Source organism: Bombina bombina, chromosome 1 (assembly GCF_027579735.1).
Source record: "Bombina bombina isolate aBomBom1 chromosome 1, aBomBom1.pri, whole genome shotgun sequence".
Classification (NCBI taxonomy): domain Eukaryota; kingdom Metazoa; phylum Chordata; class Amphibia; order Anura; family Bombinatoridae; genus Bombina; species Bombina bombina.
In genome coordinates, this window is record NC_069499.1 from 1,370,024,886 (window position 1) to 1,370,052,423 (window position 27,538).

Here is a 27,538-nt window from a genome sequence, read left to right on the forward strand (position 1 = left end):
TATTCGCAGACCATGACTTCAACCAGAGCCCGACAGCCCTGAACAGAAAAGGCTGAAGCCTTAGCATTTAGGCTAATAATCTGCCTAATAGCGTCACTGATAAAAGAATTAGCAACCCTCAAGGCCGTAAATCTTTCTGAGTAACGTCGAGGGGACCTCTCCACCCGATCAATCCTATAAGGAGTTACACCAGAAGGCAGTTTCTCCAGCAACCGCGGTAACAGCGACCTCCGGTTGAAACAAATATCCGTATGTTGAAAACAATTTTCTTAACAGGAGTTTCCATCCTTTATCCATGGGCTCTTAAAACGAGCTATCCTCAAACGGGATAGTAATACGTTTTAGCAAGGGTGAAGCGCCATACCTTTTAGGGACAGAACCTCACAATTCCATTGAGAGTCCAGGACCGGGAACGATTTGTTAAAGGGAGAAGAGAGGAACAATTCAGTCCCATTCATTCTTAATAATGTTCGCCATCTAACAGGAGCAGGGAAGGATAAGGTACCACCCTGTCCTCAAACTCTATCCAATGTAGGAATTAAAGGTTCCTCAGGCAATTTGGCCTCTGGAACCACTGAATTTGCCAAAAAACTTCCTTTAGAAGAAAGTGCAAATTCCTAAAACTAAAGTTTGGTTCCTGATGTACTCTGGGAAGGAGTGCAATATGTAACCTTTTGCTTGCGCTTAGCAGGGAGAGGTAAAACATTAAAGGTTGCAGACACCTTCGTCTGAGCTGCGCAGTAACGTCTGGTGAAAAAATGGCCCCCTCCAGATGGAGGATCAGCAATGCTACGGGAAACTGAATGTGTAGCGAGATAAGCACGTAGAGTACGCACCTCACTGGACGACAACTCCTCAGAGGTGGACGGCTCAGTGGTATCAAACATGTTTGATATTATCACATTATCAAGGCATATGAAACATAATTGAGGGGGCGGTACTAAGGCTTCCTCACATTATAAACAGGAATTACTCTTTAGGAATAGAGGGCGTGCCCTCTAAGTAACAGAATCCTCCATCGCTAGTGCAATAACCGGAGAACTAGAGAAATAAAACATTTTATTAAAAAAAAAACAGCACCTTTATATCCCAATGGCTGTGGCACTCACCACCTCCCACGACCCAGACAGTACAGAGAGTTAGGACTCCACTCTGATAGATACCTGGTCAGGAAAGAGAGAAAAAATCATATGGTGAAAAATGCAGGACTGTCCCTGCTATGAGAAAAAGCTCGCCAAGCTTGTAAGCTGCATGGCTCTCAAAGTGAAAGTGAAACCTGTATATTCCATAACAGCCTATGAGCCCATAACATCTCACACATAAAGCAGCATAAAAAGAAAATTTATGCTTACCTGATAAATTTGTTTCTTTTTAGACACGATGAGTCCACGGATCATCTTCATTACTTATGGGATATTTAGCTCCTGGTCAGCAGGAGGCAAAGAGCACCACAGCAGAGCTGTTAAATAGCTCCTCCCTTCCCTCCCACTCCAGTCATTGAAGTTTATAATAATTAACAACCTGTCTAAAAGAACAGGGCGGGCTGTGGACTCATCGTGTCTAAAAAGAAACAAATTTATCAGGTAAGCATAAATTTTCTTTTCTTTTTAAAGACACGATGAGTCCATGGATCATCTTCATTACTTATGGGATACAATACCCAAGCTAGAGTACACAGATAAGGGAGGGACAAGACAGGAAACCTAAACGGAAGTCACCACTGCTTTCTCCCAAAAGCGGCCTCAGCCGAGGCAAAAGTATAAAATTTATAGAATTCTGAAAAAGTGTGAAGAGGACCAAGTTGCAGCCTCGCAAATCTATTCCACAGAAGCTTCATTTTTGAATGCCCATGAGGAAGCAACAGCCCTAGTGGAATGAGCCGTAACTCTCTCAGGAGGCTGCTGTCCGGCAGTCTCATATGCAAAACGGATGATACTCTTCAGCCAAAAAGAAAGAGGTGGCCGTAGCTTTCTGACCCGTATGTTTTCCAGAGAAAATTACAAAAAAAGAAGAGTACTGACGAAAGTCCATAGTCGCTTGTAACTAAAATTTTAAAGCACGGACCACATACAAATTGTGCAGAAGACGTTCTGAGAAGAAGGATTAGGACACAAAGAAGGAACAACAATCTCCTGATTAATGTTCCTATTTGAAACAGCCTTAGGAAGAAAACCTAGTTTAGTACATAAAACTACCTTATCTGCATGGAAAATAAGGTAAGGAGAAGTGTATTGCAACACAGAGCTCAGACACTCTGCGAGCTAAAGAAATAGCAAGAAATAAAACTTTCCAAGATAACAACTTAATATCTCAGGAATGCATAGGCTCAAATGGAGCCCCTTGAAGAACTTTGAGAACTAAATTAAGACTCCATGGAGGAGTAACTGGTTTGAACACAGGCCTGATTCTGATCAAGGCCTGACAGAATGATCTGGAACATCCGCCAGACATTTGTGTAACAAAACAGATAAAGATGAGATCTGACCCTTTAGGGAACTCGTTGATAAACCCTTCTCCAAACCCTCTTGGAGAAAAGACAAAATTCTAGGAATCCTAACCCTACTCCATGAGTAGCCCTTGGATTCACACCAATAAAGGTATTTACGCCAAATCTTATGGTAAATTTTTCTAGTTACAGGTTTACGAGCCTGAATCATGGTCTCTATGACCAAATCAGAAAACCCCCGCTGGGATAAGATTAAGCGTTCAATCTCCAAGCAGTCAGCTTCAGAGAAACTAAATTTGGGTGAAGGAAGGGCCCTTGAATCAGAAGTCTCCAAGGTGGTAGAGATGTCATCTCCACCAAATCTGCATACCAAATCCTGCGAGGCCAGGCCGGTGCTATGAGAATCACTGAGGCCCTCTCCTGCATGATTCGAGCAATTACCCGAGGAAGAAGAGCAAACGGAGGAAACAGGTATGCTAGATTGAAGGTCCAAGGGGCCGCCAGAGCATCTACCAGTTCCGCCTGGGGATCCCTGGATCTCGACCCGTATCTCGGGAGTTTGGCATTCTGCCGCGATGCCATGAGATCTAATTCCGGCTGACCACACTTGAGAATCAGGTTGGAAAACAAAAACCCTTCCGGATGGAGTTCCCACTCCCCAGGATGAAAGGTCTGCCTGCTCAGGAAATCCGCCTCCCAGTTGTCCACCCCTGGAATGTAAATTGCAGACAGACAGCAAGAATGGGTCTCCGCCCATTGAATTATTTTGGACACTTCTGACATCGCCAAGGAACTCCTGGTTCCCCCCTGATGATTGATGTAGGCCACCAACGTTATGTTATCTGACTGGAACCTGATAAACCGTGCCAAAGCCAACTGGGGCCAGGCCAGGAGAGCATTGGAGATCGCTCTCAGTTCCAGAATGTTTATGAGCTAAACAGACTCTGCCTGAGTCCATTTTCCCTGAGCCTTTAGAGAGCCCCAGACTGCTCCCCACCCTAGAAGGCTGGCATCTGTTGTCACAATCACCCAGGAAGGTCTGTGAAAGCATGTTCCTTGGGAGAGATAATCCAGAGAACCACCATTGAAGAGAGTCCCTTGTCTCCTGCTCCAGCAGAAGCCGGTGGGACAAGTCCGAATAATCTCCATTCCATTGTCTCAGCATGCTCAACTGCAGAGCTCTGAGATGAAAGCGAGCAAACGGGATGATGTCCATTGCCGCCACCATCAGTCCTATTAACTCCATGCACTGAGCCACTGAAGGACGAGGAGTGGACTGAAGGGCTAGGCAAGTATCGATAATCTTTGATTTCCTGACTTCTGTCAGAAATATCTTCATAGACAGAGAGTCTATTATGGTTCCTAGGAAAGTCACTCTTGTGTGTGGAACTAAGAAACTCTTTTCTAAATTCACATTCCAGACGTGGGATTTTAGGAAGGACAACACCAAGTCCGTGTGTGATCTTGCTAGCTGAAAGGATGGCGCCTGAACTAGAATGTCGTCCAGATAAGGCGCCACTGCAATGCCCTTTGCACGAAGCACCGCTAACAGAGATCCCAGAACCTTTGTGAAGATTCTGGGGGATGTGGCAAGACCAAAAGGGAGAGCCACAAACTGGTAATGTTTGTCCAGAAAGGCAAACCTTAAAAACTTGTGATTATCCTTGTGAATGGGAACATGTAGATACGCGTCCTTTAAATCCACTGTTGTCATAAATTGACCCTCTTGGATCAATGGAAGAATGGAACGAATAGTTTCCATCTTGAAGGATGGTAACCTGAGAAACTTATTTAGACTTTTGAGGTCTAGAATTGGTCTGAAGGTTACCTCTTTTTGGGAACTACAAATAGATTGGAATAAAATACCAGTCCCTGTTTCAGAATTGAAACGGGAACAATCACTCCCAGAACGGAAAGGTCTCCTACACAATGTAAGAACACCTCTCTTTTTGTCTGGTCTGCAGATAATCTTGAAATTAGAAATCTGCCTCTGGGAGGACAAACTTTGAACTCCAGTTTGTATCCCTGAGACACTATTTCTATTGCCCAGGGATCCTGGACATCCCAAACCCAAGCTTGAGCAAAGAAGGAAAGTCTGCCCCCTACCAGATGTGGTCCCGGATCGGGGGCATCCCCCTCATGCTGTCTTGGAATCACCAACCGGCTTCTTGGACTGTTTCCCCTTGTTCCAAGTCTGGCTGGGTCTCCATGTTGGTTTGGACTGTTCCTGCTTAGAAGAGGAAGAGGAAGAGTTTCCTTTGAAGCTTTGAAAGGAACGAAAATTACTCTGTCGTTCTTTATGTTTTTTTCTCTTGTCTTGCGGGAGAAGATGACCCTTACCTCCCGTGATATCAGAAATAATCTCCTTCAGATCGGGTCCGATCGAAGTCTTCCCCTTGTAAGGAATGGCTAGAAGTTTAGATTTAGAAGACACATCCGCAGACCAGGGCTTTAACCATAAGGCTCTGCTGGCCAAGATAGAAAAACTCGAAATCTTCGTTCCCAATTTGATAACCTGAAGGGAAGTGTCCGAAATAAAGGCATTTGCAAGTTTAAGAGCCTTTATCCTATCTTGGAACTCATCCAGAGAAGTCTCAGTCCTGAGGGCCTCAAATAGTGCATCAAACCTACCGCACTAGTAACGGTGGCAATGCACACAGCCGGCTGCCACTGCAGACCCTGGTGTACATAAATTTTCTTGAGTAACCCCTCTAACTTTTTATCCATAGGATCTTTGAAAGCACAACTATCCTCTATGGGAATAGTAGTTCTTTTAGCAAGGGTAGAAACTGCTCCTTCTACCTTAGGAACCATTTGCCAAGCCTCCTTAACAGTATCGGCTATTGGAAACATTTTCTTAAAAATGGGAGAGGGAGAAAAAGGAATACCCGGTCTCTCCCACTCCTTAGTAATGATTTCAGTGGCTCTTTTAGGGACTGGAAATACATCTGTAAAGGAAGGAACCTCAAAATATCTGTCCAGTTTACTAGACTGCTGAGGGACAACCACCACTGCGGAGTCACTATCGTCCAAAGTAATCAAAACCACCCTAAGGAGCAGACGAAGGTGTTCTAGCTAAAATCTGAAAGATACCACCTCCGAATCTGTTAGGGGTAATAAACCCTCTGAATCTGAAATTTCCCCTTCAGAAGCTACTGCAGCACCCTCCTCTTCTGGTTGCTGTGAGGAGACGTCTGAAATTGCGACAATGGCGTCCGATACCTCACTTACTGAATGTCTGGCCTTTCTCTTACGCTTACTCTGTAACATAGGAAAGGCAGACAAGGCATCAGAAATAGTTGAAGACATAAGAGAGGCTATGTCTTGTAATGAAATCCCCGAAGGGTCTATAGTGGAACTGCAGAGTACTGTTTGTGAGGGCGGTAAAATTTGGGACGTTTGGGGAGAAAGCTGCGGCATAAATTGACCTTCAACATTAGACTCTTGGACAACATCTGCCTTAGAGGAGATTGGCTCTGAAAATATGTTCTCTCTGTAACTTAAAGTCCTTTTAATACATGAAGGACAGAAAGGGATTGGTGGATCCACATTAGCATCAAAACATAAAGCACAGGTGACATATTGTAGGTCCCCTTGGTCCATGCTTGCACACAATTTTTCAATATCCAAACAAAAATTGACAAATTAGATAGAAAAATTTAAATGTAAAAAAACGTTACTGTCTCTTTAAATTTAAAACGGTTATTTTTATTTTTTTGTGCAAAAATGATAAATTAACAATTTCTATGTATATAGCAAGCGTTTTCTGTTACCAAACCAACAAAGTAATAACTTCAGCACCTCAGCACTCTGCTGAAGTGCTCCTACCTTACAGAATATTGTTTAGTAAGCTCTCATAACGATCCTCTGTCTTTCAATAGAGCTTGAGAAGAAAGTACAGCAAAACGATCCTTAAAGTGTCAGTAAACCTCAAAAATAATGTTATATAATTCTGCACATAGTGCAGAATTATATAACATATTAGCGCAAACTTTATAAAACATAATATTCCCTTTGAATATTTTAAAACAACGGCTGTTTTTCAGACCCGCTCTCTGTGCTCTTCTGAGCGGGTCTGTTTTTTTCACACAGCGCATCGGGCCAGCTGTATAGTCACAGCCCGGCCCGACCGCGCCATAACACTAAGTGCAGCTCGCTCCTGCTCTGTCTGACAGCAGGAGCGAGCTGCACTGTGTATAATGGCGTGGTCGGGCCGGGCTGTGACTATACAGCTGGCCCGATGCGCTGTGTGAAAAAAACAGACCCGCTCAGAAGAGCACAGAGAGTGGGTCTGAAAAACAGCCGTTGTTTTAAAAAATTCAAAGGGAATATTATGTTTTATAAAGTTTGCGCTAATATAATGTTATATAATTCTGCACTATGTGCAGAATCATATAACATTATTTTTGAGGTTTACTGTCCCTTTAACTATACAAAAACATAATTTATGCTTACCTGATAAATTCCTTTCTTCTGTAGTGTGATCAGTCCACGGGTCATCATTACTTCTGGGATATTACTCCTCCCCAACAGGAAGTGCAAGAGGATTCACCCAGCAGAGCTGCATATAGCTCCTCCCCTCTACGTCACTCCCAGTCATTCGACCAAGGACCAACGAGAAAGGAGAAGCCAAGGGTGAAGTGGTGACTGGAGTATAAATTAAAAAATATTTACCTGCCTCAAAAACAGGGCGGGCCGTGGACTGATCACACTACAGAAGAAAGGAATTTATCAGGTAAGCATAAATTATGTTTTCTTCTGTTAAGTGTGATCAGTCCAGGGGTCATCATTACTTCTGGGATACCAATACCAAAGCAAAAGTACACGGATGACGGGAGGGATAGGCAGGCTCTTTATACAGAAGGAACCACTGCCTGAAGAACCTTTCTCCCAAAAATAGCCTCCGATGAAGCAAAAGTGTCAAATTTGTAAAATTTGGAAAAAGTATGAAGCGAAGACCAAGTTGCAGCCTTGCAAATCTGCTCAACAGAGGCCTCATTCTTGAAGGCCCAAGTGGAAGCCACAGCTCTAGTAGAATGAGCTGTAATTCTTTCAGGAGGCTGCTGTCCAGCAGTCTCATAAGCTAAACGAATTATGCTACGAAGCCAAAAAGAAAGAGAGGTAGCAGAAGCTTTTTGACCTCTCCTCTGACCAGAGTAAACGACAAACAGAGAAGACGTTTGTCGAAATTCCTTAGTTGCCTGTAAGTAAAATTTTAGAGCACGGACTACATCCAGGTTGTGCAGTAGACGTTCCTTCTTTGAAGAAGGATTTGGGCACAAAGAAGGAACAACAATCTCTTGATTGATATTCCTGTTAGTAACTACCTTAGGTAAGAACCCAGGTTTAGTACGCAGAACTACCTTATCCGAATGAAAAATCAAATAAGGAGAATCACAATGTAAGGCTGATAATTCAGAGACTCTTCGAGCCGAGGAAATAGCCATTAAAAATAGAACTTTCCAAGATAACAACTTTATATCAATGGAATGAAGGGGTTCAAACGGAACGCCCTGTAAAACATTAAGAACAAGGTTTAAACTCCATGGTGGAGCAACAGTTTTAAACACAGGCTTAATCCTGGCCAAAGCCTGACAAAAAGCCTGGACGTCAGGAACTTCTGACAGACGTTTGTGTAACAGAATGGACAGAGCTGAGATCTGTCCCTTTAATGAACTAGCAGATAAACCCTTTTCTAAACCTTCTTGCAGAAAAGACAATATCCTAGGAATCCTAACCTTACTCCAAGAGTAACCTTTGGATTCACACCAATATAGGTATTTACGCCATATCTTATGGTAAATCTTTCTGGTAACAGGTTTCCTAGCCTGTATTAAGGTATCAATAACTGACTCAGAAAACCCACGTCTTGATAAAATCAAGCGTTCAATTTCCAAGCAGTCAGCTTCAGAGAAGTTAGATTTTGATGTTTGAAAGGACCCTGTATCAGAAGGTCCTGTTTCAGAGGTAGAGACCAAGGTGGACAGGATGACATGTCCACCAGGTCTGCATACCAAGTCCTGCGTGGCCATGCAGGTGCTATTAGAATCACTGATGCTCTCTCCTGTTTGATTCTGGCAATCAATCGAGGAAGCATCGGGAAGGGTGGAAACACGTAAGCCATCCTGAAGTCCCAAGGTGCTGTCAGGGCATCTATCAGGACTGCTCCTGGATCCCTGGATCTGGACCCGTAACGAGGAAGCTTGGCGTTCTGTCGAAACGCCATGAGATCTATCTCTGGTTTGCCCCAACGTCGAAGTATTTGGGCAAAGACCTCCGGATGAAGTTCCCACTCCCCCGGATGAAAAGTCTGACGACTTAAAAAATCCGCCTCCCAGTTCTCCACTCCCGGGATGTGGATTGCTGACAGGTGGCAAGAGTGAGACTCTGCCCAGCGAATTATCTTTGATACTTCCATCATAGCTAGGGAGCTTCTTGTCCCTCCCTGATGGTTGATGTAAGCTACGGTCGTGATGTTGTCCGACTGAAACCTGATGAACCCCCGAGTTGTCAACTGGGGCCAAGCCAGGAGGGCATTGAGAACTGCTCTCAATTCCAGAATGTTTATTGGCAGGAGACTCTCCTCCTGACTCCATTGTCCCTGAGCCTTCAGAGAATTCCAGACGGCACCCCAACCTAGAAGGCTGGCGTCTGTTGTTACAATTGTCCAGTCTGGTCTGCTGAATGGCATCCCCCTGGACAGATGTGGCCGAGAAAGCCACCATAGAAGAGAATTTCTGGTCTCTTGATCCAGATTCAGAGAAGGGGACAAGTCTGAGTAATCCCCATTCCACTGACTTAGCATGCACAGTTGCAGTGGTCTGAGGTGTAAGCGTGCAAAGGGTACTATGTCCATTGCCGCTACCATTAAGCCGATTACCTCCATGCATTGAGCCACTGACGGGTGTTGAATGGAATGAAGGGTGCGGCAAGCACTTTGAAGTCTTGTTAGCCTGTCCTCTGTCAGGTAAATCTTCATTTCTACAGAATCTATAAGAGTCCCCAGGAAGGGAACTCTTGTGAGTGGAACGAGTGAACTTTTCTTTTCGTTCACCTTCCATCCATGTGACCTTAGAAATGCCAGTACTAACTCTGTATGAGACTTGGCAGTTTGAAAGCTTGAAGCTTGTATCAGAATGTCGTCTAGGTATGGAGCTACCGAGATTCCCCGCGGTCTTAGTACCGCCAGAAGAGCACCCAGAACCTTTGTGAAGATTCTTGGAGCTGTAGCCAATCCGAATGGAAGAGCCACAAACTGGTAATGCCTGTCTAGGAAGGCAAACCTTAGGTACCGGTAATGATCTTTGTGAATCGGTATGTGAAGGTAAGCATCTTTTAAATCTACAGTGGTCATGTACTGACCCTCTTGGATCATAGGTAAAATTGTCCGAATAGTCTCCATTTTGAACGATGGAACTCTTAGGAATTTGTTTAGGATCTTTAAATCCAGGATTGGTCTGAAAGTTCCCTCTTTTTTGGGAACCACAAACAGATTTGAGTAAAACCCTTGTCCCTGTTCCAACCGTGGAACTGGATGGATTACTCCCATTAATAAAAGTTCTTGTACGCAGCGTAGAAACGCCTCTTTCTTTGTCTGGATTGTTGACAACCTTGACAGATGAAATCTCTCTCTTGGAGGAGAGTATTTGAAGTCCAGAAGGTATCCCTGAGATATTATCTCTAGCGCCCAGGGATCCTGGACATCTCTTGCCCAAGCCTGGGCGAAGAGAGAAAGTCTGCCCCCCACTAGATCCGATCCCGGATCGGGGGCCCTCAATTCATGCTGTTTTAGGGGCAGCAGCAGGTTTCCTGGTCTGCTTGCCCTTGTTCCAGGACTGGTTAGGTTTCCAGCCTTGTCTGTAGCGAGCAACAGCTCCTTCCTGTTTTGGTGCAGAGGAAGTTGATGCTGCTCCTGTTTTGAAATTACGAAAGGAACGAAAATTAGACTGTCTAGCCTTAGCTTTGGCTTTGTCCTGAGGCAGGGCATGGCCTTTACCTCCTGTAATGTCAGCGATAATCTTTCAACCCGGGCCCGAATAAGGTCTGCCCTTTGAAAGGTATATTAAGCAATTTAGACTTAGAAGTAACATCAGCTGACCAGGATTTTAGCCACAGCGCCCTGCGTGCCTGAATGGCGAATCCTGAATTCTTCGCCGTAAGTTTAGTTAGATGTACTACGGCCTCCGAAATGAATGAATTAGCTAGTTTAAGGACTCTAAGCCTGTCCGTAATGTCGTCCAGAGTAGCTGAACTAATGTTCTCTTCCAGAGACTCAATCCAGAATGCCGCTGCAGCCGTGATCGGCGCAATGCATGCAAGGGGTTGCAATATAAAACCTTGTTGAACAAACATTTTCTTAAGGTAACCCTCTAATTTTTTATCCATTGGATCTGAAAAAGCACAGCTATCCTCCACCGGGATAGTGGTACGCTTAGCTAAAGTAGAAACTGCTCCCTCCACCTTAGGGACCGTTTGCCATAAGTCCCGTGTGGTGGCGTCTATTGGAAACATTTTTCTAAATATCGGAGGGGGTGAGAACGGCACACCGGGTCTATCCCACTCCTTAGTAACAATTTCAGTAAGTCTCTTAGGTATAGGAAAAACCTCAGTACTCGCCGGTACCGCAAAATACTTATCCAACCTACACATTTTCTCTGGTATTGCAACTGTGTTACAATCATTCAGAGCCGCTAACACCTCCCCTAGTAATACACGGAGGTTTTCCAGCTTAAATTTAAAATTTGAAATATCTGAATCCAGTCTGTTTGGATCAGAACCGTCACCCACAGAATGAAGTTCTCCGTCCTCATGTTCTGCCACCTGTGACGCAGTGTCTGACATGGCCCTAATATTATCAGCGCACTCTGTTCTCACCCCAGAGTGATCACGCTTACCTCTTAGTTCTGGTAATTTAGCCAAAACTTCAGTCATAACAGTAGCCATATCCTGTAATGTGATTTGTAATGGCCGCCCAGATGTACTCGGCGCTACAATATCACGCACCTCCCGAGCGGGAGATGCAGGTACTGACACGTGAGGCGAGTTAGTCGGCATAACTCTCCCCTCGTTGTTTGGTGAAATTTGTTCAATTTGTACAGATTGACTTTTATTTAAAGTAGCATCAATACAGTTAGTACATAAATTTCTATTGGGCTCCACTTTGGCATTGCTACAAATGACACAGGTATCTTCCTCTGAATCAGACATGTTTAACACACTAGCAAATAAACTTGCAACTTGGAATACAATTCAATTAGAATATTATTAAAAACGTACTGTGCCTTTAAGAAGCACAGAAGATCTATGACAAGTGAAAATTAATAAATTGAAACAGTTATAGCCTCAATCCTTGTAAACAACACAACTTTTAGCAAAGGTTTAATCCCATTAGCAAAGATAACAAATTCTGAAAGCAGGAAAAAAATTACAGAATAAACGTTTTTTATCTCAGTCAACTATAATTCTCACAGCTCTGCTGAGAGAAATTACCTCCCTCAAAATAAGTTTTGAAGGCCCCTGAGTTCTGTAGAGATGAACCGGATCATGCAGGAAATACAATGAGCTGCTGACTGAAAATTCTGATGCGTAGCAAAGGCGCCAAAAAAACGGCCCCTCCCCCTCACACACAGCAGTGAGAGAGAACAGAAACTGTCAGAAAAAAGATTAAGCAACTGCCAAGTGGAAAAATAGTGCCCAAACATTTATTCACTCAGTACCTCAGCAAATGAAAACGATTTTACATTCCAGCAAAAACGTTAAACATAATTTCTAGTTATTAAACAGCTTTAAGTACTTTTTACAGTGTAATTCTAGTGAAGTACCATTCCCGAGAATACTGAAGTGTAAAGTATACATACATGACATTATATCGGTATGGCAGGATTTTCTCATCAATTCCATTGTCAGAAAATAAAAGCTGCTACATACCTCTATGCAGATTCATCTGCCCGCTGTCCCCTGATCTGAAGTTTACCTCTCCTCAGATGGCCGAGAAACAGCAATATGATCTTAACAACTCCGGCTAAAATCATAGCAAAAACTCTGGTAGATTCTTCTTCAAACTCTGCCAGAGAGGTAATAACACACTCCGGTGCTATTTTAAAATAACAAACTTTTGATTGAAGATATAAAACTAAGTATAATCACCATAGTCCTCTCACACATCCTATCTAGTCGTTGGGTGCAAGAGAATGACTGAGAGTGACGTAGAGGGGAGGAGCTATATGCAGCTCTGCTGGGTGAATCCTCTTGCACTTCCTGTTGGGGAGGAGTAATATCCCAGAAGTAATGATGACCCGTGGACTGATCACACTTAACAGAAGAAAAGAACAACTCCGTGTCTGCACTAGAAAAACACGACTCTCATGCGATTCCAGGGCAGACTGGATAAACTGCGCAATTAGTCAGTTCCTGATAGCGCTACTGAATGGCACCAAAACACCAGAAGGACCGCCCTAATACATACACTGTGAAACCACCGGAGCTAAAAATAACAACCCTCTAGTAAAGCACTGCTTTCTCTAGCCCCAGTGCCCTGTTCCTCACACTGCCCAAAATAACTTTCTTACCAGAAAGAAACCATGTCCCCACATAAGTACTGTTCAATAAAAATAGCCCTTTATGTCTGATTTTTTTTTTCTCTGTTGTAGAGTCCTTAATCCCAGAATATAAGGCAGCACTTAGCTTGTCTTCTGCCTGGCAGTAAAGGCAGCTCTCAGGTTTGAGAGGTCCTGTCCCTCCCATCGACCTGAGGAAAACAAAATGCTGAGTGAAAAACTACCTCAGACTGAAGGATTAGGGCAGCAAGTAAATTCTGGGAGGCGCAGTGAGAATTATGTCCCGCAAGTTCCCATTGCTTTAAAGCCACCAAAGCTCTACTGTAGAGACTGATATGGACCACAGCTACACCCTAGGACAAAGCAGCACTCTTTGGCACTACTTTAAAAATAATAAACTCTTGATAGAAGAATCTAATCTAACACCTCACTTTACCTCTTCCTATCACTAACGTAGGCAAAGAGAATGACTGGAGTGGGAGGGAAGGGAGGAGCTATTTAACAGCTCTGCTGTGGTGCTCTTTGCCTCCTCCTGCTGACCAGGAGGTGAATATCCCATAAGTAATGAAGATGATCCGTGGACTCGTGTCTTTAAAAAGAAATCAAATAAACACATAAGATTATTCCCCCCAGTTCAATAATTCCCCTCATGAGATATTAACCCTTGATTCTATACAGATAAAAGGAGTCACACTGTGACCCTGTCTTCTTGCGTTACCATACATGTATAAAAAAAATGAAACTATCTTACCAGAATCTATGCCGTGGAACAGGAACACAGCCTTTCAAGTGTGACAAGTTAGTAGCATCGCTCCTGACATGGACTTGAGAGCAAAAAGCAGGCTGAAACACGTCAATGCTAATTGCTTATAGAGCTGTTAATCTGAGTCAGGATGATTTTGAAGAGACGACACTCCCTGCATCTACAGACTCTAACTTGCTCTCACTGAGAGGCTGACAGGACTACTTAAAACTCCAGTCCCATTGCGAAGAGTACTAGGCTCTATAAGAGACTACTCCGAATCTTCCGACACTTCTCTGCCAACCTTCGGTGACGAAAGGCAAAGAATGACTGTGGGATGAGGGTACTGGGGGATGAGGGGAGGTATTTAAGTCTTTGGCTGGGGTGTCTTTGCCTCCTCCTGGTGGCCAGGTTATTGATTCCCACAAGTAATGAAGCACTGGACTCTACCATTAAGATGGAAAATATAATTTCTAATATTCATTGCTCTGCTGTGTTACGAGTGTCAAGAGATTATGGAGGTGTAGTGACTGTGTATGACTAATAAGCTCTCTACAATAATGTGGAGAAAGTGGATATGAAAAATATTGAGATGTCATCACAAAGGTGTAAAAATGTAAATTGAAATTGTGAGTAAATGGTTAGAAAAAAACAAAGAGACAGGGCAGCAGGGACACACAGTTATAAAACCATGTGAATCAGCAAACAGGAGTTGTCACAAGAGTATAACGCAAGACCTTAGGAAAGAAAGTGAAGCAGTAACATAGCTGAGTGCGCAGACGTTTATCAAATTATTTATAACAGATAGGGCAAATATAGTATGACATTTGGCTGCATGTGGTTGCCAATGAAGGAGGGTAGTTATAATTTTTTTGTACACACAGAAAGAGAAGTGCTCTACCAGAAACAAACAGCAGCTCAGTAGGCTGTTCTATGAAGCGTTACCACCCAGGAGCAGCCTCTTTTAGCCCAATTGTGCTTTTCTCATAAAAGAACCTTCCTGAAGTGCATCAGTCTTATCTCAACTAGTAAAGTCAATCCAGACCCAAAATAGCAGGCAATTATCTTCTGAACAAGGCAAATGACAACCCCAGATGATCGTTTCAGACTACTGTGCGCCTTGTCAATGAGGTGCAGCCACATCCCTCGAAGCACACTGTGCAAGGGGTCCACATCTGGTTCCCCCCATAACCCTTAGGGTGACTTTCCAAGGGAAATAATACAAAAGCACATAGAAAGAGAACAAGAAAAAACAGGCATACTAAAAAGAGATGCGTTTTGGGTGTAGATGGCTAGATGGAAGTGCACAAAGTACCAAGAAGCAAATACTGAAGGTATAATGAAAGAGTGGAATATGAAGTTAACAGTAAAGAAAAAGGATGAAATATCTCAAAGAAAATGGTGTTGATAGATAAGCATTAAGGTTGGAGTCAGAGTGCAAGTATGTTTCTAAGCGTATCAGTAAAGAGCACTGTTTTGCATTGGAGAAAGGGAGAAATAAAAAAATGAAAAGTTGTCTAAAGTTTACGACATTCAGTGACATAACACTGTGTGTTTGTGTCAGTGCTAAAATAGGTGAGGTGGTTGTAAGGCAAGACTGAGGCAAACAAGAATGTGATGTGGGTAAATGTTGATGACTTCTAGCCCATAAATATTTTATCGCATTTTTGCACCTTTGTTGTTCATTTCCTCATCGTCGTCACTAAATGCAGCTTCTGCATTGTCATAGCAGCCATCTTCCTTATCCACCATGTTGTTCTCCATCTCCATAGTTACCGGCTCCTCTGTTTTGACTGCAGTAGATATAAAAACTAAAATTTTCAGCTAGATGTTTCAAGCACCACAGAATATTATGATGACTCAATACTTGATATTAAGACAACCATTAGCTCACACCAGATAACCAGCTGAAATAAAACTGAATAGTCATGGATCATGGCCGAATGTCAAATAAGCATACTGTATATAAGATTTGAAAAGAAGAAAAGATTAGCAACAAAGAGAGAAGAGAGTGGTAAAGAAGAGAGCTAAAAAATATGAGTGGAGGAAAAGAGATGAAAAAGGGAAAAGAGAAACAATGTTAATGAATGAGTGGTAAAAGGTACAAAGAATAATACAAAAAGGAAAAGAGAGTGAAAGAGTGTTCAAGGTACAGAAGAGAAGAAATATTTAATATACAAGAAAGGAGAAGGGAGATGTGAGGATATGGAACACACTAATTTGTCGCTCTTACTTTCTGAGGCAGGAGAAGGAATGCTGCAAAACTCTGGAAATTTTTCTCTAAGCATCGAGCGCAGCTCTTTGTCCAGCTTGGGGTTATGAAACAAAGGAGCCAGGTGTCTTAAATGAGAAAGGACAAAAATCTAAGATAAATACATTGCATGGTAAACAACAAAAAAATAAAAGATACATTTAGGGCACAAGGTAGGGGAGAAACACGACCTATGGAGTCAAGCAGGGCTATCAACAAATTCAACAAGTAGAAAATCAGCATTAAAGGGAGAGTGTGCTGTGTTTTTTTTCTCTTCCCCTTAATGTGTTTCTAATGATCCACATTATCCTGCTGGAGTGTATTAAATGATTTAAAAATTGTTTCTTTAATTTGTCAATTGAAATAGTTGTCTCCAACTTATACTGAAATGTTGAATACTTAAAAGGTACACAAAAACCACATTCAAGTCCAAAAAAAACTTTCATGATTTAAATAGGGTATGCAATTTTAAACAACTTCCCAATTTACTTTTATCACCAATTTTGCTTTGTTCTCTTGGTATTCTTAGTTGAAAGCTAAAACTAGGAGGTTCACATGCTAATTTCTTAGACCTTGAAGACTGCCTCTAATCTGAATACATTTTGACCACTAGAGGGCATTAGTTCACATGTTTCATATAGATAACATTGAGCTCATGCACGTAAACTGACCTAGGACTGAGCACTGATTGGCTAAACTACATGTCTGTCAAAAGAACTGAAATAAGGGGGCAGTCAGCAGAAGCTTAGATACAAGATAATTACAGAGGTAAAAAGTATATTAATATAACTGTGTTGGTTGTGCAAAACTGGGAAATGGGTAATAAAGGGATTATCTTTATTTTTAAATAACAAAAATTCTGGTGTTGACTGTCCCTTTAATAATTCAGCAATTTTCCAGTTTACTTTTATATGCTCATTTGTTTTGTTTTCTTGGTATACTTTGTTGAAAAAGATAGCTAGGTAGGCTCAAGAGCTTCTGATTGTTGGCTGCACATATATGTCTGTCATTGTTTTATCCAATTTGTTCAGCTAGCTTCCAGTAGTGCATTGCTGCTGCTTAAAAAAATGGATGAAGAAAATAAGAGAATAGAAGTAAATTGGAAAGTTATTTAAAATTGTATTCTTTATCTAAAGAATGAAAGAACAAATTTGGGTTTCATGTCCCTTTAAGTACTGGTTATAGAAGAACTATGTAAACAAAAAAGTTTAGAAGAAATAATGCTCACAGTGGGAGATTAGACAGAGAAAACAATGGAAAAAACAAAATGTATGCTTACCTGATAAATTAATTTCTTTCTTGACAAGGTTAATCCATGGATCATCATCAATTACTGTTGGGAATATCACTCCTGGCCAGCAGGAGGCAGCAAAGAGCACCACAGCAAAGCTGTTAAGTATCACATCTCTTCCCACAAACCCCAGTCATTCGACCAAGGGAAAGGAGAGAGAGGAAATAACACAAGGTGCAGAGGTTTAACTGTCTGAAAAAACAGGGAGGGCCGTGGACTCACTGTGTCAATAAAGAAAGAAATTTAACAAGTAAGTATAAATTTCGTTTTCTTTCTAATGACACGGTGAGTCCAAGGATCATCATCAATTACTGTTGGGAATCAATACCCAAGCCAGAGGACACAGATGATAAGGGAGGGACAAGACAGGTAACCTAAACAGAAGGCACCACCGCTTGTAGAACCTTTTCCCAAAAGAAGCCTCAGCCAAAGCAAAAGTATCAAATTTATAAAATTTTGAAAAAGTATGTAAAGAGGACCAAGTTGCAGCCTTGCAAATCTGTTCCACATAATCATTTTTGAAAGCCCAGGAAGAAGAAACACCCCTTGTGGAATGAGCTGTGATTCTCTCAGGAGGTTGGTTGCTGTCCAGCAGTCTCATAGGCCAAACAAATAATACTCTTCAGCCAAAAAGAAAGAAGTAGCCAAAGCTTTCTGGCCCTTGTTTTTCCCATAGAAACAAACAAACAAACAAAGCCGAAGACTGACGAAAGTCCTTAGTTGCCAGTAAGTAGAATTTCAGCGCACGCACAACATCTATATTGTGCAACAAACTCTCCTTATGACAAGAAGGATTAGGACACAAAGAAAGAACAACTATTTACTGATTAATATTCCTGTCCGAAACAACCTTAGGAAGGAAACCTAACTTGGTACGAAGAACCACCTTATCAGAATGAAAGATAAGATAAGGAGAATCACACATTGCAGTGCTGAGAGTTCTGAGATTCTCCGGGCAAAAGAAATAGCAACAAGAAATAAAACCTTCCAAGATAACCTCTTAATATCTAAGGAATGCATAGGCTCAAACGGAGCCTGTTGTAAAACTTTAAGAACAAGGTTAAGACTCCATGGAGGAGTAACAGGTTTAAACACAGGTCGAATTCTGACCAAAGCCTGACAAAAGGACTGCACGTCTGGCATATCCGCCAGACGCTTGTGCAACAAAATAGACAACGCAGAGATCTGACCCTTCAGAGTACTTGCAGACAAACCCTTCCTTCTCCAGACCTTCCTGGAGAAAGAACAAAATCCTAAGAATCCTGACTCTACTCCAAGAGTAGCCCATGAATTCACACTAATACAGATATTAACGCCATACCTTATGGTAAATCCTTCTAGTCGCAGGCTTGCGAGCCTGGATCAAGGTCTCAATGACCAACTTGAAAAACCCACGCTTAGATAAGATTAAGCGTTCAATCTCCAAGCAGTCAGCTTCAGAGAAACGAGATTTGGGTGGAAGAAGGGACCCTGAATTAAAAGGTCCTCAGAGGTAGTTTCCAAGGTGGAAAAGATGACATTTCCACTAGGTCTGCATACCAGATCCTGCGGGGCCACGTCGGAGCTATGAAAATCACCAACGCCCTCTCCTGCTTGATTTGAGCAATGACTCATGGAATGAGAGCGAATGGAGGAAATGGGTATACTAGACTGGAAGGAACCGCCAGAGCATCTATCAGGACGGCCTGAGGATCCCTTGACCTCGAACCGTACTTCCAGAGCTTGGTATTCTGCCGAGATGCCATGAGGTCCAGCTCCGGCCGCCCCTATTTTAGGGTCAAGCTACCGGGATGAAAAGTCTGCCTGCTTAGAAAATCCGCTTCCCAATTGTCCACTCCTGGAATGTGGATCGCAGATAGACAGCAGCTGTGGGTCTCCGCCCACTGAATAATTCTGGTCACCTCTGACATGGCCAAGGAACTCAGAGTTCCTCCCTGGTGGTTGATGTAAGCCACCGATGTTATGTTGTCCGACTGGAACCTGATAAACCGGGCTAAAGCTAACTGAGGCCAGGCCAGTAGAGCAATGATGATTGCTCTCAGCTCTAGGATGTTTATGGGGAGAACCAACTACTCCCGAGTCCATAGACCCTGAGCCTTCAATGAACGCCAGATTGCTCCCCAGCCCAGTAAGCTGGCATCCGTGGTCACAATCACCCAGGAAGGTCTGCGGAAGCAGGTTCCCTGGGAGAGGTGTTCCTGAGACAACCACCACGGAAGAGAGTCTCTTGTTGCCTGATCCAGATCTATTAGAGGAGACAGATCCGCATAGTCCCCGTTCCATTGACTTAGCATGCATAACTGCAGAGCAATGAGATGGAACCGAGCGAACGGGATGATGTCCATGAAAGCCACCATCAGACCAATTACCTCTATGCACTGAGCCACTGAAGGCCGAGGAGAGGACTGAAGGGCAAGGCAAGATTAGAAAAACATAATTTATGTAAGAACTTACCTGATAAATTCATTTCTTTCATATTAGCAAAAGTCCATGAGCTAGTGACGTATGGGATATACATTCCTACCAGGAGGGGCAAAGTTTCCCAAACCTCAAAATGCCTATAAATACACCCCTCACTAAACCCACAAATCAGTTTAACGAATAGCCAAGAAGTGGGGTGATAAGAAAAAAGTGCGAAGCATAAATATAAGGAAATGGAATAATTGTGCTTTATACAAAAAAAATCATAACCACCACAAAAAAAGGGTGGGCCTCAAGGACTCTTGCTAATATGAAAGAAATGAATTTATCAGGTAAGTTCTTACATAAATTATGTTTTCTTTCATGTAATTAGCAAGAGTCCATGAGCTAGTGACGTATGGGATAATGACTACCCAAGATGTGGATCTTCCACGCAAGAGTCACTAGAGAGGGAGGGATAAAATAAAGAAAACCAATTCCGCTGAAAAAAATCCACACCCAAAATAAAGTTTAAATCTTATAAAGAAAAAAACTGAAAATATAAGCAGAAGATTCATACTGAAAAAGCTGCCTGAAGTACTTTTCTACCAAAGACAGCTTCAGAAGAAGAAAACACATCAAAATGGTAGAATTTTGTAAAAGTATGCAAAGAAGACCAAGTTGCTGCTTTGCAAATCTGATCAACCGAAGCTTCATTCCTAAACGCCCAGGAAGTAGAAACTGACCTAGTAGAATGAGCTGTAATTCTTTGAGGCGGAGTTCTACCCGACTCGACATAAGCATGATGAATTAAAGATTTCAACCAAGATGCCAAAGAAATGGCAGAGGCCTTCTGACCTATCCTAGAACCGGAAAAGATAACAAATAGACTAGAAGTCTTTCGGAATTTCTTAGTAGCTTCAACATAATATTTCAAAGCTCTAACTACATCCAAAGAATGCAATGATTTCTCCTTAGAATTCTTAGGATTAGGACATAATGAAGGAACCACAATTTCTCTACTAATGTTGTTGGAATTCACAACCTTAGGTAAAAATTGAAAAGAAGTTCGCAACACCGCCTTTTCCTGGTGAAAAATCAGAAAAGGAGACTCACAAGAAAGAGCAGATAATTCAGAAACTCTTCTGGCAGAAGAGATGGCCAAAAGGAACAAAACTTTCCAAGAAAGTAATTTAATGTCCAATGAATGCATAGGTTCAAACGGAGGAGCTTGAAGAGCCCCCAGAACCAAATTCAAACTCCAAGGAGGAGAAATTGACTTAATGACAGGTTTTATACGAACCAAAGCTTGTACAAAACAATGAATATCAGGAAGATTAGCAATCTTTCTGTGAAAAAGAACAGAAAGAGCAGAGATTTGTCCTTTCAAGGAACTTGCAGACAAACCTTTATCCAAACCATCCTGAAGAAACTGTAATATTCTCGGAATTCTAAAAGAATGCCAGGAAAAATGATGAGAAAGACACCAAGAAATATAAGTCTTCCAGACTCTATAATATATCTCCCTAGATACAGATTTACGAGCCTGTAACATAGTATTAATCACAGAGTCAGAGAAACCTATTTGACTAAGAATCAAGCGTTCAATCTCCATACCTTTAAATTTAAGGATTTGAGATCCTGATGGAAAAAAGGACCTTGCGACAGAAGGTCTGGCCTTAACGGAAGAGTCCACGGTTGGCAAGAGGCCATCCGGACAAGATCCGCATACCAAAACCTGTGAGGCCATGCTGGAGCTACCAGCAGAACAAACGAGCATTCCTTCAGAATCTTGGAGATTACTCTTGGAAGAAGAACTAGAGGCAGAAAGATTTAGGCAGGATGATACTTCCAAGGAAGTGACAATGCATCCACTGCTTCCGCTTGAGGATCCCTGGATCTGGACAGATACCTGGGAAGTTTCTTGTTTAGATGAGAGGCCATCAGATCTATTTCTGGAAGTCCCCACATTTGAACAATCTGAAGAAATACCTCTGGGTGAAGAGACCATTCGCCCGGATGTAACGTTTGGCGACTGAGATAATCCGCTTCCCAATTGTCTATACCTGGGATATGAACCGCAGAAACTAGACAGGAGCTGGATTCCGCCCATACCAGAATTCGAGATACTTCTTTCATAGCCAGAGGACTGTGAGTCCCTCCTTGATGATTGATGTATGCCACAGTTGTGACATTGTCTGTCTGAAAACAAATGAACGATTCTCTCTTCAGAAGAGGCCAAGACTGAAGAGCTCTGAAAATTGCACGGAGTTCCAAAATATTGATCGGTAATCTCACCTCCTGAGATTCCCAAACCCCTTGTGCTGTCAGAGACCCCCACACAGCTCCCCAACCTGTAAGACTTGCATCTGTTGAAATTACAGTCCAGGTCGGAAGAACAAAAGAAGCCCCCTGAACTAAACGATGGTGATCTGTCCACCACGTCAGAGAGTGTCGTACAATCGGTTTTAAAGATATTAATTGAGATATCTTTGTGTAATCCCTGCACCACTGGTTCAGCATACAGAGCTGAAGAGGTCGCATGTGAAAATGAGCAAAGGGGATCGCGTCCGAAGCAGCAGTCATAAGACCTAGAATTTCCATGCATAAGGCTACCGAAGGGAATGATTGTGACTGAAGGTTTCGACAAGCTGATATCAATTTTAGACGTCTCTTGTCTGTCAAAGATAGAGTCATGGACACTGAATCTATCTGGAAACCTAAAAAGGTTACCTGTGTCTGAGGAATCAATGAACTTTTTGGTAAATTGATCCTCCAACCATGATGTTGAAGAAACAACACAAGTCGATTTGTATGAGATTCTGCTAAATGTGAAGACTGAGCAAGTACCAAGATATCGTCCAAATAAGGAAATACCACAATACCCTGTTCTCTGATTACAGACAGAAGGGCACCGAGAACCTTTGTAAAAATTCTTGGAGCTGTAGCTAGGCCAAACGGCAGAGCCACAAACTGGTAATGCTTGTCTAGGAAAGAGAATCTCAGAAACTGATAGTGATCTGGATGAATCGGAATATGCAGATATGCATCCTGTAAATCTATTGTAGACATATAATGCCCTTGCTGAACAAAATACAGGATAGTCCTTACAGTTACCATTTTGAATGTTGGTATCCTTACATAACGATTCAATATTTTTAGATCCAGAACTGGTCTGAAGGAATTCTCCTTCTTTGGTACAATGAAGAGATTTGAATAAAACCCCAGTCCCTGTTCCAGAACTGGAACTGGCATAATTACTCCAGCCAACTCTAGATCTGAAACACATTTCAGAAATGCTTGAGCCTTCGCTGGGTTTACTGGGACACGGGAAAGAAAAAATCTATTTGCAGGAGGCCTTATCTTGAAGCCGATTCTGTACCCTTCTGAAACAATGTTCTGAATCCAAAGATTGTGAACGGAATTGATCCAAATTTCTTTGAAAAAACGTAATCTGCCCCCTACCAGCTGAGCTGGAATGAGGGCCGCACCTTCATGTGGACTTAGGAGCTGGCTTTGATTTTCTAAAAGGCTTGGATTTATTCCAGACTGGAGATGGTTTCCAAACTGATACCGCTCCTGAGGATGAAGGATCAGGCTTTTGTTCCTTGTTGTGACGAAAGGAACGAAAACGATTATAAGACCTAAATTTACCTTTAGATTTTTTTATCCTGTGGTAAAAAAGTTCCTTTCCCTCCAGTAACAGTTGAGATAATAGAATCCAACTGAGAACCAAACAATTTATTACCCTGGAAAGAAAGGGAAAGCAGAGTAGACTTAGAAGACATATCAGCATTCCAAGTTTTAAGCCATAAAGCTCTTTTAGCTAAAATAGCTAGAGACATATACCTGACATCAACTCTAATGATATCAAAGATGGCATCACAAATAAAATTATTAGCATGTTGAAGAAGAATAATAATGCTATGAGAATTATGATCTGTTACTTGTTGCGCTAAAGCTTCTAACCAAAAAGTTGAAGCTGCAGCAACATCCGCTAAAGATATAGCCGGTCTAAGAAGATTACCTGAACACAAGTAAGCTTTTCTTAGAAAGGATTCAATTTTCCTATCTAAAGGATCCTTAAAGGAAGTACCATCTGCCGTAGGAATAGTAGTACGCTTAGCAAGAGTAGAGACAGCCCCATCAACCTTAGGGATTTTGTCCCAAAACTCTAATCTGTCAGATGGCACAGGATATAATTGCTTAAAACGTTTAGAAGGAGTAAATGAATTACCCAAATTATCCCATTCCCTGGAAATTACTTCAGAAATAGCACCAGGGACAGGAAAAACTTCTGGAATAACTACAGGAGATTTAAAAACCTTATCTAAACGTTTAGATTTAGTATCAAGAGGACCAGAATCCTCAATTTCTAATGCAATTAGGACTTCTTTAAGTAAAGAACGAATAAATTCCATTTTAAATAAATATGAAGATTTATCAGCATCAACCTCTGAGACAGAATCCTCTGAACCAGAAGAACCATTAACAGAATGATGATGTTCATTTAAAAATTCATCTGAAAAATGAGAAGTTTTAAAAGACTGATTACGTTTACTAGAAGGAAGAATAACAGACATAGCCTTCTTAATGGATTTAGAAACAAAATCTCTTATGTTATCAGGAACACTCTGAGTATTAGATGTTGACGGAACAGCAACAGGTAATGTAACAGTACTAAAGGAAATATTATCTGCATTTACAAGTTTGTCATGACAAACAGTACAAACAACAGCTGGAGGAACAGATACCATAAGTTTACAGCAGATACACTTAGCTTTGGTAGCTCCAGCACCAGGCAGCGATTTTCCAGAAGTATCTTCTGACTCAGTTTCAACGTGGGACATCTTGCAATATGTAATAGAAAAAACAACATATAAAGCAAAATTGATCAAATTCCTTAAATGACAGTTTCAGGAATGGGAAAAAATGCCAGTGAACAAGCTTCTAGCAACCAGAAGCAATAAATAATGAGACTTAAATAATGTGGAGACAATAGTGACGCCCCTATTTTTTAAGCGCCAAAAATGACGCCCACATTATTTGGCGCCAAAAATGACACCACATCCGGAACGCCGACACTTTTGGCGCAAAAGAACGTCAAAAATGACGCAACTTCCGGCGACACGTATGACGCCGGAAACAGAAAAAAAAATTTGCGCCAAAAAAGTCAGCGCCAAGAATGACGCAATAAAATGAAGCATTTTCAGCCCCCGCGAGCCTAACAGCCCACAGGGAAAAAGTCAAATTTTAAGGTAAGAAAAAAATGTATTCATATGCATTATCCCAAATATGAAACTGACTGTCTGAAATAAGGAATGTTGAACATCCTGAGTCAAGGCAAATAAATGTTTGAATACATATATTTAGAACTTTATAAAAAAAGTGCCCAACCATAGCTTAGATTGTCACAGAAAATAAGACTTACTTACCCCAGGACACTCATCTACATGTAGTAGAAAGCCAAACCAGTACTGAAACGAGAATCAGTAGAGGTAATGGTATATATAAGAGTATATCGTCGATCTGAAAAGGGAGCTAAGAGATGAATCTCTACGACCGATAACAGAGAAGCTATGAAATAGACCCCGTAGAAGGAGATCATTGAATTCAAATAGGCAATACTCTCCTCACATCCCTCTGACATTCACTGCACGCTGAGAGGAAAACCGGGCTCCAACCTGCTGCGGAGCGCATATCAACGTAGAATCTAGACAAACTTACTTCACCACCTCCACAGGAGGCAAAGTTTGTAAAACTGATTTGTGGGTGTGGTGAGGGGTGTATTTATAGGCATTTTGAGGTTTGGGAAACTTTGCCCCTCCTGGTAGGAATGTATATCCCATGGACTCTTGCTAATTACATGAAAGAAATAGCAGTTTCAGGAATGGGAAAAAATGCTTAGATAAAAAACAAAAGCAAATATCAATACGTGACTCGCGTCACAACAAATCTAACCATGGCGCCAAAAAAATTTGTGAAAGAATGACACAATAAATAGAAGCATTTTGCGCCATCGCAAGCCTAATTTGCCCACGAAAATTTGAAAAAACAAGACCAAAGTTACAACTAGCTGGAACCTCAGGTAAGAAAAAATTTACTAAATTTCCATGCTGAAACTGTTAGACTGCAAAGGGAAATAAACATAGACCTGACTCATGGCAAATATATGCAATAAAGATTTAAAACTTTAAAAATATAAAGTGCCAAACATAGCAGAGAGTGTCTTAAAAAAAGATATATATACATACTTACCTAAAGACACCCATCCACATATAGCAGACAGCCAAACCAGTACTGAAACATATCAGCAGAGGTAATGGTAGAGGAGTATAATGTCCATCTGTAAAGGGAGGTGGCAGTTGAATCCCAACGACCGAATTCACAGAGAGCCTTAGAATAGATTTCCCATAGGTGAAAACATGGCATCATCAGGCAAATACTCCCTTCACATCCCTCAGACAAACACTGTACCTTGAGAGGAACTGGGCTTCAAAATGTTTAAAAGCGCCTTTCACAGAAGAAATCAAGCACAACTTGCTTCACCATCCTCCAACAAAGGCAAAGTTTGTAAAAACTGAAGTACGAGTGAGGTGGAAGGTGTATTTATAGGCATTTTGAGGTTTGGGAAACTTTGCCCCCTCCAGGTAGGAATGTATATCCCATATGTCACTAGCTCATGGACTCTTGCCATTTACATGAAAGAAATAAACATTTTAGCATCTCCCTAAGAACTGGTCTCATTGCATTTAGAGCGAGAGAGAAAAAAAGATGAGGATTCTTTCTAAATAAAGAGAGATAAGCTAATGAGATCTGCTCTCTCTGCAAGCTCAGCCTATTTGATTGTATCTGTACATTTTAATGGACTCCGACTAAATGTAAAATTGCTTCCGACTCCACAGCCCTGTAATGATCTGAGGTCATGAAAGAGCCATTAATCTGTATTCACAAGAGAAAAGCCATATTACTATGAGCGTAATCGTAGAACAGATGTGGGGGGAAGGGCACCACAGGACTGGTTTTCTAATGTATTTTATTAGTAAAACCTGCATTGGTTTGCAATATATTATCTTATCAAATCTGCTAAGGCCAATTAAGGACATATAGTAGAGTTAAGCATGCCAAACTTGCAGTGTGCACTTCTAATTCTCAGAACTGGAAAAAAACACAATTTTCCAGAGTTAAATCACAGAAAAGTAAGGCAAAATACAAACAAAAGTTGTTGTTTTTTTGTTGTTGCGGTTTTTCATTTTTAAAATACACAAATATTTTTTCATTAAAAACTGAAAAGTATATTCATTTCCTTTAAGGGGTAAAGCAGAATTTCCAGTTTAAGAAAGGATAGTGGAGCCACCAACCACATACAAGAGAGAAGGGCAACAGGTGAGGCAGGTCCAACACAGGTCTGTGATTCAGAGACACTTTTAGAGAAAAGGGGAGAGGCTGGACAAAAACATAAGAGCAGAATCATGTGCAGGGCCGCCATCAGGGGGTGACAGGGGTGACTCCTGTCAGGGGCCCAATGGGTCAGGGGGGCCCCATGAGGCAAGAACTAAAAAAAAATTTTTTTTAATTTTGTCAGCCACCAGTGGGTACTACAGCAGAGTGCTAATTGAGCATGGGAAATGTTATTACAAGGAGTAAAGTATTAGCATTTGAGAGGATTTCTGAGTGTGCACTAAACCACTATGCACAGTGTGAGACAGACTTGGCACTTTGTTTGTACAGTGTGTGCCTGAGTCAGGCGGCAGATCACTTTCATTTGCAGAGGAGGTAGGACTTACTTAGCAACTGTTTTTTTATTTCTTTATTCAATTTCGGATTGTAACTTCAGTGTGGTAGTAGTTGT

The 27,538-nt window shown here is 41.7% G+C and overlaps 1 protein-coding gene across 1 annotated transcript in view; it reads right to left on the minus strand.

Annotated features, from left to right (window-relative positions):
• INTS3 (integrator complex subunit 3) overlaps window positions 1–27,538 on the minus strand; it is an 883,995-nt gene that overhangs the window by 521,228 nt on the left and 335,229 nt on the right. The window contains 2 exon segments of the mRNA XM_053719732.1: window positions 15,418–15,537; window positions 15,978–16,084. Coding sequence (XP_053575707.1) covers window positions 15,418–15,537; window positions 15,978–16,084 — 227 coding nt within the window.